The 19,405-nt window shown below is 37.9% G+C and overlaps 1 protein-coding gene across 1 annotated transcript in view; it reads left to right on the top strand.

Annotated features, from left to right (window-relative positions):
• Positions 1-1,610: 1,610 nt before the first annotated feature.
• Positions 1,611-19,405, top strand: part of PTH2R (parathyroid hormone 2 receptor) — a 92,586-nt gene continuing 74,791 nt past the window's right edge. The window contains exons 1-2 of the mRNA XM_025278145.3: positions 1,611-2,372; positions 8,755-8,857. Coding sequence (XP_025133930.3) covers positions 2,265-2,372; positions 8,755-8,857 — 211 coding nt within the window. The 5' untranslated portion in view covers positions 1,611-2,264. The remainder of the gene's footprint in view (positions 2,373-8,754; positions 8,858-19,405) is intronic.

Here is a 19,405-nt window from a genome sequence, read left to right on the forward strand (position 1 = left end):
CCTCATCTCTAAGAATGGACAACAGTAATACTATCTCACAAGGTTAATTGTAGAGATTATTTTAAGTACATAGAGGAGTCACTGGAATGTAGCAAAGCACTTATTAAATGCTGTCAGTATTATTACTGTTATTATTTTCTTGCTTGAGTAGGGTAGTATAACAGTTAATAATTCTAAATAATTTAATCAAACCAGGGGCTTCCCTGGGGGCTCAGTGGTAAAGAATCCGCCTGCTAATGCAGAAGATACAGGTTCAATCCCTGGTACAGGAAGATCCCTGATGCTGCGGAGCAACTGAGCCCAAACACCACAACTGTTGACTCAGTGCTCTAGAGCCTGGGAACTGCAGCTTCTGAGCCCACATGCTGCAGCTATTGAAGTCTGTGTGCCCTAGAGCCCATGCTCTGAAACAAGATAAGCCACTGCAATGAGAAGCCGTCGAACTGCAACTAGAGAGTAGCCTTTACTTGCCACAATTAAAGATTGTGCAGCAATGAATACTATTTATAAATTATAAATAAATTTATATTTATTTATAAATAAATAAATAAAATAAATAAAATAAATAAATTATTTTAAAATGTAATCAAACCAGATTTTAGAGAATAGTGACTATAGAGAGTCCTGTTTTGAAAAATAGCGTACCCCCCTTAAATTTTTGGTAGAATAAGTGGAAAGTGAACTTTATTGGTAATTTTGCAGGTGTGTGTATATGTTATATAATTTAGATTTTGTTAATTTCAAAAAAGGACTTCCCTCGTGGCTCAGATGTAGTCTGCCTGCAATGCGGGAGACCTGAGTTAGAACCCCAGGTCGGGAAGATCCTGCTGAGAAGGAAATGGCAACCCACTCCAGTACTCTTGCCTGGAAAATGCTATGGATGGAGAAAAGCATATGAAATTGTTTATAATACCTATCTGCACTATAAACAATAAAAAGAAGGATAGGAGTGAACTTTTTTTAGATATGTAGAATTAGAAATAAAAGTTATCTATTTCTAGTATTTTAGAGCTGTCCAGTCATTATTAAGGCTCAGTGGTAAAGAATCCATCTGCCAATGCTGGAAACCCAGGAGACTTGGGTTCTGTCCCTGGGTGGGAAAGATCCCTGGAGGAGGAAATGGCAGCCCACTCCAGTATTCTTGCTTGGGAAATCCCATGGCCAGAGGAGCCTAACACGCTGCAGTCCACGGGGTCCTAAAGACCTGGACATGACTGAGCGACTGAACACACAGTCATTAGCAATCTATGTTTTAAAAGCAAACTCCGTTTCCACTTCGGCATTCCAATGAAAGCTAGTGGTAACACTTCAGACGCTCATTGTCAAGAGGACATGAGTGAATTTGTGTTTCATCTATGGGAATCATTCTTTCGAAATTTTATCAGATGCTGGGAGACTGAATATTCTTCAATGTCTGTGAAGCAGTCTCTGGCATCTTGAAGATTATGCCTCTAAGAAAAATAAAGAAAAAGACTTTGTCTCAAACGAAGGTGTTTACACACAGAAAAATATTAAAGAAAACTAGTTCTTTTTTTAATGCCTGGATCCAAAAATATAAAGCTCCAAAAAAATTTTGACCTAGAGATTTCTGTCGGAGTAGCACCTCTCTCCGCCCCCGCGCCCCACAGGCATTATTAGTACAGTGGTTAAAGAGAAAGGCAATCAGAACTTTAGAGATGTAGGTACTGTTCAGCTCAGAGTCGTGGATAGGGAATCCACCTGGCCTCCGAAACCTTTAACCACGCTGTTCCGGTCTCAGCGGCTAGTGGTCAGCCCGCGTCTGCACAGGAAGGAAAGTTCGGACACTCCTCAACGACCCAGGGTGCCCCTAGAGACAAGGCATCGGGACGTGGGACAGAGTGGAGGGAGTCAGAGACAATGCGAGTTGCGGGTGGCAGCAGCGGCGCTCCGGATCCGTCGCCCTCGGGTTCCCTTGAGCTGCGGGACAGAGCGACTCGGAAGAGGAGCGCAAGCGCCTTCCTGCCGCTCCAGCAGCCGCGCGGGAGGCGCGCGCGCATCCACCCGGCGGGGGGCCAGCGAGCTAAGGCCGGGACTCGAGCAGCTCAGCCTGAAGTACAGACCAAAGCGCGAGACTCGGAGAGGCAAGACCCAACCCCAAACGCACGCGGTGCGGACAGCCTGGTCCAGGGCATCCCAGCCGGTAGCCTCGAACCCGACTCCCAGTTGCGCCGTGTTCCCAGTGACAAGTTTGCCTCGCGCCGGCCAAGTTGCGAGTGTGGAGCTTATCCCGGGCTCCGGGAAGAATGTTCCAGTTCCTGGCTCGGACTGGTCTGGGTATGGCCGGGCCAGGGGCCTCGCTGCATTTCTGGGGGTGGCTGTTGCTCGGCTGCTGCATTCTCGCCGGAGCCCAGGTAAGAGCCAGTGCCCGGAGGCACCTGCTTCCCGGAGCCACCCGCCGGAACCCGGCGTTAGGGCCGAACGCCGGGACTTGGCTGAGATCAAGGTGCGCGCATCCTTACACATCCACGCACTAACGCACACAGAGGCAGACAGACAGACAGACAGACAGACACGCACACACAGAGGTGCACCCGGCAAGTTTGACAGGCATATAGTGGAGCTGCAGAGATATGCTTTAGGCGAATGATGTCCTGGGGTGGTATTCCGGCCAGCATCTTGGCATCTGCTAAGTCAGAGGATATTTAGGAACCACTGCTTTCTGGATCGGTAGAGTGAGATTGAGAGGTGAGGAACTTTTCTTACTGTTAGATTTCTTGGTTCCCTGTTTAATTAAATTGTTTTTTGTCTGCTGGCAATTTACCGTCCGTTTTGAGAACTTAAATTTCTAGGGTTGTTTGAGACCACTGCCTGAAAGGATAACTGGATCTCGCTAATGCAGAATCATGCATCATTAAAGCGAGGAAACTAGATAGAAAAATATACGTAATGTGTTAAAGTTGAGTTGTTCGTTTTTTAAAATAAGTGGCAATTGTCATTTTCGGACTGCTAGTATCCTTCAGAGAGTTTCTGGGTGATCTTTCACAAAGGAGCCTCTCTAATGTACAAGTCATAATTCATCCTCACATTGTTTTGAATCAAATAAAATATAGGATTTACACTGAGCTTTTCAGACGAGCTAGAAAGAGATGCTTGTAGTGTTGAGTGGAATGCAGTTTAAGAGCCCTGTGACCGAATGACTCAAACCAACGTTATTTCTCTCTTTTGTTCGGAAGGGGGCGCATTTGACCGTCAAATAAAGCCCCCAATTAGTTAAGGCATTATGCACGAATACTGTCTAAACTTAATACTATGTTCTTGGTTTTCAAACGGCCAGTTAAAATTTCAGTTATTCTAAACGTGCAGTTTTTTTTTTCCCTGCTGATATGACCAGGATAGTTCACGTGAAATAAATCTGTTAAAAAAAAAAATCAAACGAGGTACGCTGTCATTGAGCAATTAAATTGTCAATGAATGCTCAAAAGTAGAGTATGCTCATACCTGAAAAATTTCACCCAGATAACAGAAAGAATGTGAAAGAATGAAAAAAACTAAGAATTTGGTGACAGTGATAGAACTCGGGTGATCTCTAATGTTTCTGTCTCATAAGGTATTTGGATAATGTGCTTGAAAATGCAGCTTCCTTATATAAGGGGCAAATGACCTCTAACCATTTATTTTATTCAATGTCCCAGATTAATTTTTCTAAGGAAATGGAGAGACATTGTTTAACACAACAAAGAAAAAAAATCACTATGCTACCATGGGAAGGATATTTCCTTTTAACTTTAGAAAACTCAGGACATTGAACACTTTTTCTATAATTTTAAGTCAAAGTTTCTCAACATTTTGGGCCATGTAAGTCTTTGTTATGGGAACTGACTTGTCCGTTGTAGGATATTTAGTAGAATCTCTGTCCTTTTTACACTAGATCCAGTTGCAACCCCCCACCCTACCTGGCTGTGACAACCAAAAATGTGTCCAGATACTGCCCATGGTCCTTTGGGAGGCAGAATTGCCTCTGGTTAGAGCCGTTGCTTAACAATGATTTCCATTTATGTTTATAGATTGAGTTATGTAAAATGACAGTTTGTGATAATATTTACATTTTTGGCACTTTAAACAAAATTTGAAGGTTACATTAAAGAGATTTGCATAGATACATTGACACCTTGTTTGGTCTTCAGTTTCTTCATTCCCAGCCAGGACATATATTTAAAAGTTTTAATATATTGATAGAACAACAGAGGGAACTCATCTAAGCAGAATTAGCTTGTGGCTTGTGTATAATAAATGCTTAGTATCTGGGAAACACTGGATCACATTACAAAATAGATAACATAGGCCAGTTCTTTCAGTTGTTTTGAATAACTCTGTGGTCTTTAGTTGGTGAAGCTACCCCCCACCCCCTCCTTTCCCTCAGATCAGTTCAGAGGCCATGAATTCATGCATCCAGCATCATTGCAGAGCCCAGCAATACATTTCCCAGTCACATTTTCACATGGCAATGAGGACGACTGTATTAATGTCTGTAATTTTTCTTTACTGTTAGTGAATCCTGGAAACAGACTGAGAATAGGGGTACAGATGTTTATTGGAGGGTAATGCCTGAGAAAGATAACAGGGTGAGGAAGCAGGGTTGCACAAGGAGAGTCTCAGACTGGGATGCAAACCTGACAAAGTCTTGGCCAACCCCATGGAAAAGTAGTAAGCAGTTTGGAATCCCCTATGACAATTAGCATGGTGGCTTTGGTTGTTAGCTTCTCCATAAGGTACCACCTTTGGAGTGGTATCACTCCATTGACTAAGGTAATTTGTATTTCTTTCATTCCAAGAAAATCTGTCTTTTTTGAGCCCATGGGGAACTCAAGTCTCTAATTATTTACTCCAATTTTAATTTAAAAAAATGTCATTCTGTTCTAAGGGGCAGAGGTGGCTGTTCTGGATACGAATTATACAGTGGAACTCACATTTGGTCACAAAGCTGGAGAGAAGAGAGCTGCTGGCAAAGCATTTATCTAAAAGAGTTGGGTGTTTCTAGAACTCTCCTGTCTTAGTCACTGACAAACAGAATTCAATAAACATAATCTTTTAATCCTTTAACTGCAACTTTTTATCACTATATGAATGGAAGAGTGTTATATCTTTAAAGGTCAGAGTCTTGAGATTGGGCTATCATATATATTAATATTTTAGGCTGTAGGCAGCATTCTTTGACAAAAGGTGCAGAGCCAGCTTGACTAAGCATAGGCAACAGAGCACAAAGGTTAAAGAAAAAGAAACAGATCCACTATGGAGTCAGATGTGTTCTTCCCTATTACAAATGGTCATTTGCACAGGAAACATTGCTAAAATGTATTTTTCTAAATGTGCTGCTTTGTTTTGGATGTAGTTTTTGCTTTTGGAATAACAGACACTGAATATGAAAACTGCTCTTTTGGTTTAAATACATTGTGATTTTTAATGTCCCTTTATGGTAAAGAACATGTGTTTCTGTATCATAGGTGGAAGAGAAAACAATATAAAAGACGAACATTTTCTTACTTTCACTTGATGAAATAACTAAAGATCAATTTAACAGATCATCAGTTAGCACATGCTAATCAAACTTACCTCCTGGTTAAACCGGCCACATTTTTTTTTAAGAACAAAATTATCTTTAGAAGCTGTAGTTTTCATGACGATTATGTTCCTGCAAAGGTTATCCCGGTAAAAAGGCTACATCTGTACAAAAGGAAACAAAAATAAATGTGTTCAGGTAAAAACAGTACACCGTGTGATTTGAAATGTTCGTGTTTAATAATTAAGGTCAGATTTCTTTCAATCAAATTTATAGTTTTAAAACTTGGTCATGGGTTACCCAGTGTTTTCTGGGATTAAAGTAAAAGAAAGTAACTATTGAATTGGAGAAACAGCCAGGAAAAACAAAGCAAAAAACCAAAACAATTTGAATGGTGCCTGACTGTTTCTAGAGAATATTGGAAGAAGTCAGATTTTCCTCCCTGCCCACTCAGGTGACTCATCTCTTTCCATTTTGTTCTCCCTTTTTTTTTCTTTTTTTTTTTTTATTATTAAATTTCTTTCTTTCTCTTAGGGAAGCAAAGAGAAGACTGTTGTTGCTGTTGTTGTTTAGCCATTAAGTCATGTCCAACTCTTTGCAACCCCATGGACTGTAGCCCACCAGGCTCCTCTGTTCATGGGATTTCCCAGGCAAGAATACTGGAGTGGGTTGCCATTTCCTTCTCCATGTTCTCCCTTTTTGATAAGTGAGATTTTATGGCAAACTTTTAGTGTAGCTGCCTTTAACTCACAATCTGCATTGTGTTAGTCTGTTAGCTAAATGATGGTGTGTATCCCAATCCAAAAAATTCGTTTTGATTATTTTCTCCTTTCACGTTAAAATAAATGTGAACTCGGTAAGTTGTATCTGACTCTTTGCAACCCCATGGACTTTGCTCATCAGACTCCTCTGTCCATGGGATTTCCCAGGCAGGAATACTGGAGTGGGTTGCTATTTCCTTCTCCAGGGGATCTTCCAGACCCAGGGATCAAACTTGTGTCTCTTGCATTGGCAGGCAGATTCTTTACCTCTAGCCACGGGGAAGCCCATGAATACTATGCAGAAATATTTAAGACTATATACCTGTTTACTGATCTACTCTGTATTACCTGATTTCAAGCTTTATTACAAAACTACAGTAATCAAAACTGCAGAATTCTGGCATAAAGACAGACACATAGACCAATGGAGCAGAATCAAGAGCCCAGAAATAACTCTTTGACAAGAGAGCCATGAATACCTACAGGGGAAAGAACAGTCTCTTAAATAAATGGTGTTAGGAAAATGGGATTTATATACAAATGAATAAAATTAGACCCCCATTTTATACTACTCACAAAAATTAACTCCAAATGGATTAATGACTTAAATTTAAGACTCTAAACTTACTAGAAGAAAACAGGGGTAGAGTTTCTTGACATTGATCTTGGCAGTTATTTTTTGGATATAACATCAAAATGCAAGCAACAAAACAGAAAATAAACAACCAGGATGACCTCAATCTAAAAAGCTTCTGCACAGCAAAAGAAATAATAGGTACATGAAAAGATTCTCAACATCACTAATAAAAAGGGCAATATACCTCAAAACCAAAATGAGGTATCCACCTCACACTTGTTAGAATGGCTATCATCAAAAAGACAAGAGGCAAGATTTGGAGAGGATGAGGAGAAAAGGGAACACTTGTACACTATTGGTGGGAATGTAAATTTTTAAAACCACTCTGGAAAAAGTATAAGTTCCTCAAAAAATAAAAATAGAACTACTGTATGATCTGGCAGTCTCACTTCTAGATAATACCCAAAGGGAATGAAATCACTATCTCAAAGGTTAGGTGTCTGTACCCTCTTGTTTATTGCAGCATTGCTTACAATTGCCAAGACATGGGAACAATCTAAGTGTCTGTGAAGGGATGGATGAATAAAGAAAATGTGATGCGCACACACAGAGGAATATGATCCATCCATAAAGAAGAGGGAAATCTTTCCTTTTGTGCAACATGGATTGACTTTAAGGCCATTATTCTTAGTGAAATAAGTAAGAGACAAATACTGTATGTTCTCATTTGTATGGAACGTAAAAAGGCTGAACTCAGAGAGAGTAGAATTAGTGGCAGCCAGGCCTTGGGGAGTGGGAGAAATGAGGGGACATTGGTCAAAGGGTTTAAACTTCTAGCTATAGGGTGACTGAGTTCCGGGGATCTAGTGTGTAATATGGTGACTATAATTAACAGTACTTTATTATATACTCAAAAATTGTTGAGAGAGTAGATCTTAAATGTTATCATCACACACACGTTAAAGGTAATTACGGGGGGGAGGTGTTAGCTAATCTTATTGTGGTAGTCATTTCACAATATGTAAATGTATCAAATCACTACATAGTATACCGTAAACTTAATTTATGTTGTCTGTAAGTAATACCTCAATAAAACTGGAGGGAAAAAGGCAAAAATCCAACTAGAAACCATTTGGAGTAACTCTCTTATTTCATAGATGAGTAAACCAAAACCCCCAAACATGGAATGATTGTCCAGTTTCATTGGTAATTTTTCAGTAGAGCTAAAAAGAATCTTCTAGTCCATTTCTCCTTTTTATGTGCCATAATTGACATATTGTAAGCCATGGACGGAGGAGCCTGGTAGGCTGCAGCCCATGGGGTTGCAAAGAGTCGGACATGACTGAGCAACTTCACTTTCACTTTTCACTTTCATGCATTGGAGAAGGAAATGGCAACCCACTCCAGTGTTCTTGCCTGGAGAATCCCAGGGACAGGGGAGCCTGGTGGGCTGCCGTCTGTGGGGTTGCACAGAGTCGGACACGACTGAAGTGACTTAGCAGCAGCAGCAGCAGCAAGAGGACTAATAAAATGCTGGGTCTTTGTAACATTCCAGGAAATTTTCAATATGTTTATTATTTTTTCTGATTATATTACATAGGGTGACCTAATTAAAATTTTCTATAGCTTTTTAATTTTTTAAAAATGGGGTTTTTTCCCTTTAGGCTAAGCAGGTAAAATATGATTATTCTAAAATCTTATACATTGATGGATTATGAATTTTGATTCAGATAAAGAACTATTTCTTTAGAACTAGTTCTATAAAGAACTATATCAAGGTAGCTTGGTATCAAAGTAATTTTTAATTATATTAGAAGGTGAAATAATGAAAGATTGTGTCATGGCTTAAAAAAATAGTGGCATGTGTTTCTCTGTTTGTATTTTGTTCATATCTACAGCTGGATTCTGATGGCACCATCACTATAGAGGAGCAGATTGTCCTTGTGCTGAAAGCTAAAGTGCAGTGTGAGCTCAACATCACAGCCCAGCTCCAGGAAGGAGGTAAAGATGCAGAAGAAACTGTGTCCCCCATGTGTCCCACCCAAATCCTCACAGAGATTGCAAATCTCCTCCTTACTGAGTGTTAGGGAGTTTCTCATCAGTCATTCCATGTTTGTGTGTGGAGAGGTGTGTGGCAGAATAACGCTATTTTCATCTCTTTCACCATCATCTCTTCGCTCCCTGTGGATGAGTGACTTGCCTGGTTTGTGAGTTTGGAATAGACCGGGCAGGTATATGCCAGCCTCTTCCTCAGACACGCCTTTGGGATCCGTCTGTCTGCAGAGAGCATGCATATTGTTTTGCCCTTGACTGTGCAGTAAGCTTCAAGGAGCTTCAAGGTGTTCCTCTGCAGTTTTAGTAGGTAAAATTCAAAGGAGTCAATAGGCAAGCCGACTGATGCGTACATAGACTATGTTCTCCAAAAACTTTCTTCTCAATACAGTGATTATTTTATCTTCATCTGCTGACTCCTTATGTAATTTTTCAATTAGTTCCAAGTGGTAAACTATAAAAACAAAGCTACAAAACTGCTGACGAGTTTGTGGTGATATTGGTGGTCTCAGGCGTCTCTACTGTTGCAGCTGGGGACCTGTGGCTTGTGTTCCTTGGGGTCTGGTGGTCACTCACAGTTCTCATTAGGGCCATTGGATAAAGTCATTTATTGAATTGAGTAGTATGAAAATTACAATCTTGTAAATAGGGAAATGCCTTGTCTTGATAGTTGAATGTATTCAGAGACATTTTTTTAAAAACAGAGAGGTGGTGTTTACCGAGTTCCCTAAATCTGTATGCAGTAGATGATGTCCTTAAAACTGTGCTTTAAAAAGATGTGTGATTGATTTTGCAGTTGGTTATGATCAGAGAATGTGGTCTGCATGATATTAATTGTCAAAAATGTGCCGAGACTTACTTGCTTCTATTGGGGTCAATTTTGATAAATGTTTCATGTGGTCTTCAAAAGAATGTGTACTGTTCAGTTTCTGAGCACAGTGTTTTATAGTATCCACTAGGTTAAGCTTATTGGTTGTGTGGCTCATGTATTCTCTATCTGTGAGTTCTCATCTATTTGACTTATTCTTTTCTGATATATATATATCTTAAAATAGCCTACAATGATGATGAATTTTTTGCTTCATATATTTAGAAAATATGTTATTGGGTGTATACAAATTGAAAAATGTTATATTTCCTGGTAAATCAAACCTTCTATTGATATGAAGCATCTTTCTTTGTTTCTACTTTACTTTTGCTTTAAATACTAACTAAATACTAAAATTATTATATTAAAATAACAATATTTAATAAATAACTTAGTTCTTTCTATCTTGTTTGATATTTGCCTTGCACACCTTTTTCCATCCTTAAAAATCTTTAATTATGGTACAATGCACATAATATTAAATTAATCATCTTAAATATTTTAAGCATACAGCTCAGTAATGTTAAGTATATTCACATTGTTATGTTAAACCAATAGCTGGAAATTTTTCATTTTGCAAAACTGACACTCCAACTCTGTTAAGCAATTCCTTATCTTTTCCTATTTATTTATTAAACTTCTCTGTGTACTTATACTTCAGGAGTTTCATTTATAAACAAGACACAGGTGGGATTTTTCTTGTTATCCATTTTGATAGACTTTGTCTATAATTAAAGAATTTAGCCAATTGCATTAATTATAATTATGAATACACTGTATTTGAATTTACCATCTGTCTGGGCTTTTCATTTTACTAGCTCTTCCTATAATTCTTTCTACTCTCTACTTCCACCTTGTGTTGGCTTCTTTTGAGTTGATTGAGGCTTTTTTCCTTATTTCATCCTCCCTCTCCCTACTAGTTTGGAAGGTATATGTTATATTTAATTCTTTAGTGATTAGCCTAGAATTTTTCATGTTATATTAAAGAAAGTTTAAAGTTATCAATAACTTCCCTCTATCAAATAGTGTAAGCATTTTGAAATACCTTAACTGCTTCCAAATTATATGCTGTTATCTTAGTGTTTTATATTAAGTGTAAGTTTGTATAATTTTTCTTCTTCCTAAAATACATCTTTTTAAGAGATTTCCTTACACTGGAATCTACTTATAATGATACTTAATATAAGTAGTATCACTACTTCTGGGCTTCCCCAGTGGTTCAGTGGTAAAGAATCCATGGGCAGTGTGGGAGATGCAAGAGATGCAGGTTCGATCCCTGGGTCAGGAAGATCCCCTGGAGGATGGCATGGCAACCCACTCCAGTATTCTTGCTGGGAAAATCCTGTGGACAGAGGAGCCTGGCAGACTACAGTCCCTAGGACTGCAAAGAGTTGGCCACAACTGAAGCGACTGAGCACTCATGAACACATAGTGAACTCTGTATTTTGTTTGTTTGACGAGATAATAATTTCAATCTCACTCTTCAGAGATATTTTTTCTGGGCTAATGATCTTTGGATGAGAATTATTTACTTTTAGCTCCTAAAGACTTTATTTTTCCACTGTGGCTTCCATTGTTATTGTTGGAAAATTTTGTTGGTCATTAGTTTTTCTTATTAGCTCCTTTTCAGAGTTTCTCTTTGATTTTGATGTTCTGCAGTTTCATACTGTGTCTAGGTATGGGTTCACTTGATTTCTGGAGTCTAGGGATCTGTGTCTTTATTCAGTGGTGGGAATGTTTTGTTATTTTGTCTTTGAAAATTTGCTTTTCCTCATTTTCCTATTTTCTCCTTCTGGAACTTTAAGTAGATAAATGAGGGAGCTTCTCCCATTACCCTTTGTATCTTCCTGTCTTGCATGTTTTCCTTTTCTTTGTTTTTCTACTGCTGTTTTGGTAATTTCTTCAAATATATTTTCTAATTCATCAACTCTTTTTTGAGCTTTGTCTAAAGGCTCTTTAATCCATCCATTAAGTTAATTTTTATTATTCTGTTTTTCAGTTTTGAAGCCTATTTAATTTTGATAGTTTTTTAATCTTAAATATAATTTTAATCTTTCTTTTTTTCTCACTAGACATATTTTATATTCTGCATTTGATATTAAGATAACTATAGGCTTTGCTTGTCAATACAGACTACCACACATGAGGGCTTATTTCCTTATGTGTCTAATGACTTATGATAAAGGATTTATGAGATCCTCATTTAATATCCTTTCTTCTTAAAAATAGAATAAATAGAAATTTATTTCTATTTTCTGCAAGGTGCCTAGTAGAACTATTGATCTAACTCCACTTTAAACTAAGACCATATATTAGACCACACCGAAGTGTGAGAAATTGTGGTTTCTCACACTTCGTGTGAGAAATTTTGTGGTTAGAAATTTTCAGAGAAGAATCTTTTTCTTACTGTTACCTGTTCCACCTCTAAATGCAGCCAGCAGTGAAACATCCAGTCTCTTTCTAAAGGGTGCTTTTGTTTTTTGTTCACCCACTAAGTGATTCATCTTTTGGGAATCCTGACCTTATATGGAAGTTTCCAGTATAGCTTCCTACTTCATCAGGTCTCAGACTAATTTTTTTTTTTTTTTTATCAGAATACCATCAAAATCCAAGTTTTTAGCCAACAAGTCAGTAGAGGCCTCTATTGTAAGCCCCAATGTGGTGATTGCTGATCCTGTGGAATATTTTCTGGCCTCATATTTTTTAATTTGTAGCTATAAATTATGTTTAAAAAAATTTAAGTGGAGGAAAATTGCTTTACAGTGTTGTGTTGGTTTTTGCCATACAACAACACAAATCAGTCATATATATATATGTATCCCCCTCCCTGTTGAGCCTCCCTCCCTAAGCCATGTTTTAAGCAAGAAAGTTTTTATATTAATTCAGCCTTTGTAGATGTCTTGCACTAGGAAAGAGTTATCTGAATGGCTAGGCTAATAATGTCAGGAAAGGGAATCACTAGTGTTATCTTTAAAGAACACTGACCCTGATGTCTCAGACATTTAGGTCTACTAATGAGGGGCAACATTGCCATGAAGGTATTTATAAAGATTGTTATCTATGAGAGTTAAATGAATTATCTTTTATGAAGTCTCATGAAATTTTGAGCTGGAAGATGTCTTAGAAATTATCTAGTCTAACATGATTATCTTTAGTGTCCCTTTAACAGTTCAACAAATATATTATGTGCCTACAGTGTGTTGCTTCTGTAGTGAGCACTGGAAAAAATGAATCAGATTCTATCCTTACTCCTTGGAAATGATTATCTAATAGTATAGGAAGTAGACACCCCTCAGATGGTGTCTAAGTTTAACAACAGAAGTATCACAATTGTGGAACCAGTGAAAAAAAGCATCTTAATTCATTAAAGAGGAATCAGAGAAAGCTTTATGGACAAGTAACCTTAAAATTAAAGGAGTAGGAATTGGATGTGTAGAGGAGGAAGTAAAAAGACATTCCATGTAGACAGAATAAGGTGGGCAAAGACAAGCAACTGGGAATCAGTAACACATCATGAGAGTTAAACATAAAAAGAGTAAATGATCTAGATGTAAACTTATATGACTTCTAAAATTTGTGAAGGTGCAACTCATGTGAAACATGTAAAGGAATAAATATTAAGAGAAAAGACATGTTCTTTGAGATCTTTCTCTATAAAATATGCTAGAATTAAATCTGGACAAACTTTGGTCTACTTTCAATGAAAAATGTCTAATTATATGTAAATTGATTCAACATTTCTTCATGTACAACTGTAAAAAGACAAATTACATTTTGAATTCACTAACTTATTTAAGTTTTCATTTAAAAATTCTCTTAAATTGAGAGATGTATATCAAAATATTTAGGAGTGAGCTGTTATACTATCTGCAACTTACTTTAAAATACTACAATGAACATAAATTTGATAAAATATTACTAACTGTAAATTTTAAATACTGGGTATATTATATCCTCTGTTTTATTTTGGTAAAAATTTTTATAATAAAAAGGAAGTAAAATTTTTCTTCTTTTCTATGAAAGAAAGAAAAGAAAATGTAAAAATATCTAGTTATAAAACTATTTAAGTATTTAAAAACAAAACCCCAAATATTATGATCCCAGGTTTATTTCACAATTATATGGTCATATTATGCTATGGAAACTGTAGAACTGTAAAGAGTCAAAGTCAGATTCTCCAAATTTTAGAATGCTTTGTGTAAATATGGTTTGACAAGTTTCACTAATGATCAGTTCCTCCTGGCACACACAAAAGATTGCATGGAATGTAATTGATGGTGTTAATTTATGAAGGGAGTTTGGTGACTCATTAGGCAGTTAATTAGTTTCTTGGTAAATAATGAAAGTATTTACTCATACAGATTGTGAAATGTTGATCAAAGAGAAGATGCTAATTAAGATCTCTGTGTATTATCTGTATGAGGGCATGGTTTTCCCAGTCTTCTCAATCTTTTGTGAATGTTGATTATTCTGTTTGTCAAATAGCCAGCAGAGAAATTATTACAATCTACAGAAACATTATTTTGGGGGAGTGTTGGTTTTCTCAGTTTTGGAGTATATCTGTGTGTGTATGTGTGTGGGATGGTATTTTTTTTTTAAAGAGAAATACTATTTTGTTTTTAAAAACTTAAAAAAAATGAAGTATAGTTAATCTACAATGTTGTGTTAGTTTCAGGTTTATAGCAGAGTGATTCAGTTATATCTATCTATATGTATATTTACATTATAAGTTTCCATTACAGGTTGTTATAAGATATTGAGTATAAGTTCCCTGTGCTATTCAAAAGGACCTAGTTATTTACCTATTTTATATATAATAGTGTGTGTATGTTAATTTCAAACTCCTAATTTATTTCTCCCTTACATCTCCTTTGGTAACCATAAGTTTGTTTTCTGTATCCAGGAGTATATTTCTGTTTTGTAAATATGTTTATTTGTATCATTTGTTTAGATTCCACACAGAAGTGATATCATATAATATTTGTCTTTCTCTGTTTGACTTATTTCAGTTAGTAAGATCATCTCTGGGTCCATCCATGTTACTTCAAATGGCATTGTTTTATACTTTTTATAGCTGAGTACTATACCAGTATATATATCTATATAGGTATCACATCTTTATTCATTCATTTGTTGGTGGACATTTAGGTTGCTTCTGTGTCTTGGCTTTTATAAATACTGCTGCTGTGAAGATTGGGGTGCATATATCTTTTCCAATTAGAGTTTTTTTCATATTCTTTTCCATTGTAGTTTATCACAGGATATTGAATATAGCTCCTTGTGCTATACAGTTGGACCTTGTTGTTTATCTATTCTGTATATACCAGTTTGCCTCTGCTAATCCCAAATGTCCAATCCACCTCTCCCTCATCCCCCTTTTCCTTTGGTAGCCACAAGTCTATTGTCCATGTCTGAGTCTGTTCCTGTTTTATAGGTAATTTCTTTTGTGTCATATTTTGGATTGTGTCATATAAGTGGTATCATATGGTATTTGTCTTTCTCTTTCTGACTTACTTCACTTAGTATGATAATCTCTAGGTTGTTGCAAATGGCATTATTTCATTCTATTTTATGTTTAAGTAGTATTCCATTACACACATACACACACACACATATATACATATATATGGGCTTCCCTTGTAGCTCAGTTGGTAAAGAATCTGCCTGCAATGCAGGAGACCTGGGTTCGAGACCCTGGGTCAGGAAGATCCCCTGGAGAAAGAAATGGAGCAACCCGTTCCAGTATTTTTGCCTGGAGAATTCCATGACGGAAGAGTCTGGCAGGCTACAGTCCATGGGGTGACAAGAGTCAGACAGGACTTAGCGACTAAACCACCACCATACATATATATGCGTCACATTGTCTTTATCCACTCATCTGTTGATAGACGTGTAGGTTGCTTTGATGTCCTGGCTATTGTAAATACTGCTGCTATGAACATAAGAATGCATGTAAGTTTCTGAAATATAATTTATATCTGGATATATGCCCAGGAGTGGGATTGCTAGATCAAAAGGCAACTCTATTTTTAGTATTTTGAGGAAAATCGGTACTGTTTTACATAGTGGTTGCACCAGCTTACATTTCTACCAACAGTGTAGGAGGGTTCCCTTTCTTCCACAACCTCTCTAGCATTTATTATTTGTAGATTTTTAAAACGATGGCCATTCTGACTGGTCTGAGGTGGTACTTTGTTGTAGTTTTGATTTGCATTTCTCTAATAATTAGTGATACTGAGCATCTTTTCATGTGCCTGTTGGCCATCTGTGTGTCTTCTGTGGAGAAATGTCTATTTAGAGTTTCTGGTCATTTAAAAAATATTTATTTATTTACTTACTGAGTTTTGGTTGTGGCATGCAGGATAGTTCCCTGACCAGGGATTGAACCTGGGTGTCCTGCTTTGGGAGCATGAAATCTTAGCCCCTGGACCACCAGGCAATTCCCTTTGCTCATGTTTTGATTGGGTTGCTATTTTCTGACATTATGCTGTATGAGCTCTTTGTATATTGGGGATGGCATGAAGCTCCAATATTTTGGTCACCTTTTATGAAGAACCAACCCATTGGAAAAGACCCTGATGCTTGGATAGATTGAAGGCAAAAGGAGAAGGGGACTGCAAAGGATAAGATGGTTACATAGCATCACATTTTCAATGGACATGAATTTAAGCAAACTCCAGGAGATATTGGAGGACAGAGGAGCCTGGCATCCTGCAGTCCATGGAGTGGCAAAGAGTCAGACATGACTTAGTGACTGAACACCAACAACAACCTTTTAGGGAACGAAAAACTATCCCTTTTAAAGCATAAGCAAAATAGCAACAGTTTTCTCTATTGCAGCTTAAAAACTGCATAATTATAGAATAAATTGATCATTGATTCAGACTTCTATGAGGACCTTAGTTCCTCACATTACCAACTCTTGGAAAATCTCATGTGACATTGAAGCACACATTTTGAAGGACAACTAGTTACAAGAACAAAAGAATATGTGTCTGGGTCCATTTTATGTAGACTGCACTGTAGATATCTGGGAAAGTATTAGTTTCAGAAAAATAAGGATACGTGACTTATTAAATATAAAGTAAATGGATGGGAAACCATATTGAATGCTATCAAGACAGAAAAATATTCAGGACAAAATTGATGCTTTTGAGCTGCGGTGTTGGAGAAAACTCTTAAGAGTCCCTTGGATAGCAAGGAGATCCAACCAGTCCATCCTAAAGGAAATCAGTCCTGAATATTCTTTGGAAGGACTGGTGCTGAAGCTGAAACTCCAATACTTTGATCACCTGATGCAAAGAATTGACTCATTGGAAAAGACCCTATTGCTGGGAAAGATTGAAGGCAGGAGGAGAAGGGGACAACAAGGATGAGATGGTTGGATGGCATCACCAACTCAATGGACATGAGTTTGAGTAAACTCTGGGAATTGGTGATGGACAGGGAGGCCTGGTGTGCTGCAGTCCATGGTGTCACAAAGAGTTGGACATGACTGAGCGACTGAACTGAACAGGAGCTGGTGGAAGAGATCGATTCATTATACTCTATTTAAACAAGAAGAAAGATAAACAAAAAGTAGATCATGGTGGAAAGAAGCAGGTAAAGCAAACAAAAAGTTGGTCATGGTGGAAAGAAGCAGGTAAAGCCATATACCAAATATGGAAGCCAGTGTGATGAGTTCCATGGTTACTAGCAGTATGTAAATCCAAGCTTTTGTTATGAGAGCAAAGTGAGGCTGTTTCTAAGAAAACATTCTCTTCTGTGAGAACAGTGTGGGTGAGGGAAGATATTCTCATTTTCTTATTGCTTCAGCCATCCACAGAACAAATCAAGTATTTGTTTCCATGTGATATGGTGGACATTAGCAAGTCAATTTCAGGTTCACAATGAATTCTTTGCTGTAGATACTGGTTCCATGAGGTTCAGTTATGCTGAGTATTCAAAACCAAATAACTTGACATAATGAACGCTCTGTGTGTGTGTGTCTGTGCGCTTAATATATCCTACTGTTTGTGACCCCATGGACTGCAGCCATGGACTAGATGGCTTTAGACTCCATGGGCTGTAGCCATGGACTGTAGCACAATTACACTCATCTCACACGCTAGCAAAATAATGCTCAAAATTTCCCAAGCTAGGCTTCAACAGTATATGAACTGAGAACTTCCAGATATTTAAGCTGTATTTAGAAAAGGCAGAGGAACCAGAGATCAAATTGCCAACATCCGTTGGATCATAGAAAAAGCAAGAGAATTCCAGAAAAACATCTACTTCTCTTCATTGACTACACTAAAGCCTTTGTGTGGATTACAACAAACTGTGGAAAATTCTTAAAGAGATAGGAATACTAGACCACCTTACCTGTCATCTGAGAAATTTGTATGCAGGTCAAGATGCAGCAGTTAGAACTGCATATGGAACAATGGACTGGTTCCAAATCGGGAAAGGAGTACGTCAAGGCTGTATATTGTCACCATACTTATTTAACTTATATGCAGAGTACATCATGTAAAATGCCAGGCTGGATGAAGCACAGGCTGGATTAAAGATTGCTGAGAAAAATATTAATAACCTCAGATATGCAGATGACACCACCCTTATGGCAGAAAGTGAAGAGGAACTAAAGAGCCTCTTGAGGAAAGTGAAAGAGGAGAGTGAAAAACTAGCTTAAAACTCAACATTCAGAAAACGAAGATCATGGCATCTGGTCCCCTCACTTCATGGCAAATAGATGGGGAAACAATGGAAACAGTGAGAGACTTTATTTTCTTGGGCTCCAAAATCGTTGCAGATGGTGACTGCAGCCATGAAAGTAAAAGACACATGCTCCTTGGAACAAAAGCTGTGACAAACCTAGACAGTGTATTAAAAAGCAGAGACATTACTTTGCTGACAAAGGTCTGTCTAGTCAAAGCTAAGGTTTTTCTAGTAGTCATGCATGGATGTGAGAGTTGGACCATAAGGAAAGCTGAGCACTGAAGACTTGAGGGTTTTGAAATGTGGTGTTGGAGAAGCCTGAGAGTCTTTTGGACTTCAAGGAGATCAAACCAGTCAATCCTAAAGGAACTCAACCCTGAATATTCATTGGAAGGACTGATGTTGAAGCTGAAGCTCCAATACTTGGGCCACCTGATGCGAAGAACTGACTCACTGGAAAAGACCCTGATGCTGGGAAAGATTGAAAGCAGAAGGAGAAGAGGAAGACAGAGGATGAGATAGCTGGATGGCATCACTGACTCAATGGACATGAGTTTGAGCAAGCTCCTGAAGTTGGTAATGGACAGAGAAGTCTGGCCTGTTGCAGTCCTTGGGGTTGCAAAGAGTCGGATACGACTGAGTGACTGAACTGACCTGAACTGGACTTTAGCCCACCAGGCTCTTCTGTCCATTGGATTTCCCAGCAAAATTACTGAAGCAAGTTGTCATTTTTTCCTCCAGGGGATCTTCCCAACCCAGAGATAAAACCTGCATGTTGCATCTCCTGCATTGACAGGCAGCTTCTTTACCACTCTGCTACCTTAGCTAGAATAAAATCTTCAGCCACAGTTAGTGTAATTGGTAACTAAAAGATTGAGAGCTGTAATGGTACTTCTGGTAGCAGAATAATGTCCCCTCAAAGATGTGCA

The sequence above is a fragment of the Bubalus bubalis genome, chromosome 2, assembly GCF_019923935.1.
Source record: "Bubalus bubalis isolate 160015118507 breed Murrah chromosome 2, NDDB_SH_1, whole genome shotgun sequence".
In the NCBI taxonomy this organism is placed as follows: Eukaryota; Metazoa; Chordata; class Mammalia; order Artiodactyla; family Bovidae; genus Bubalus; species Bubalus bubalis.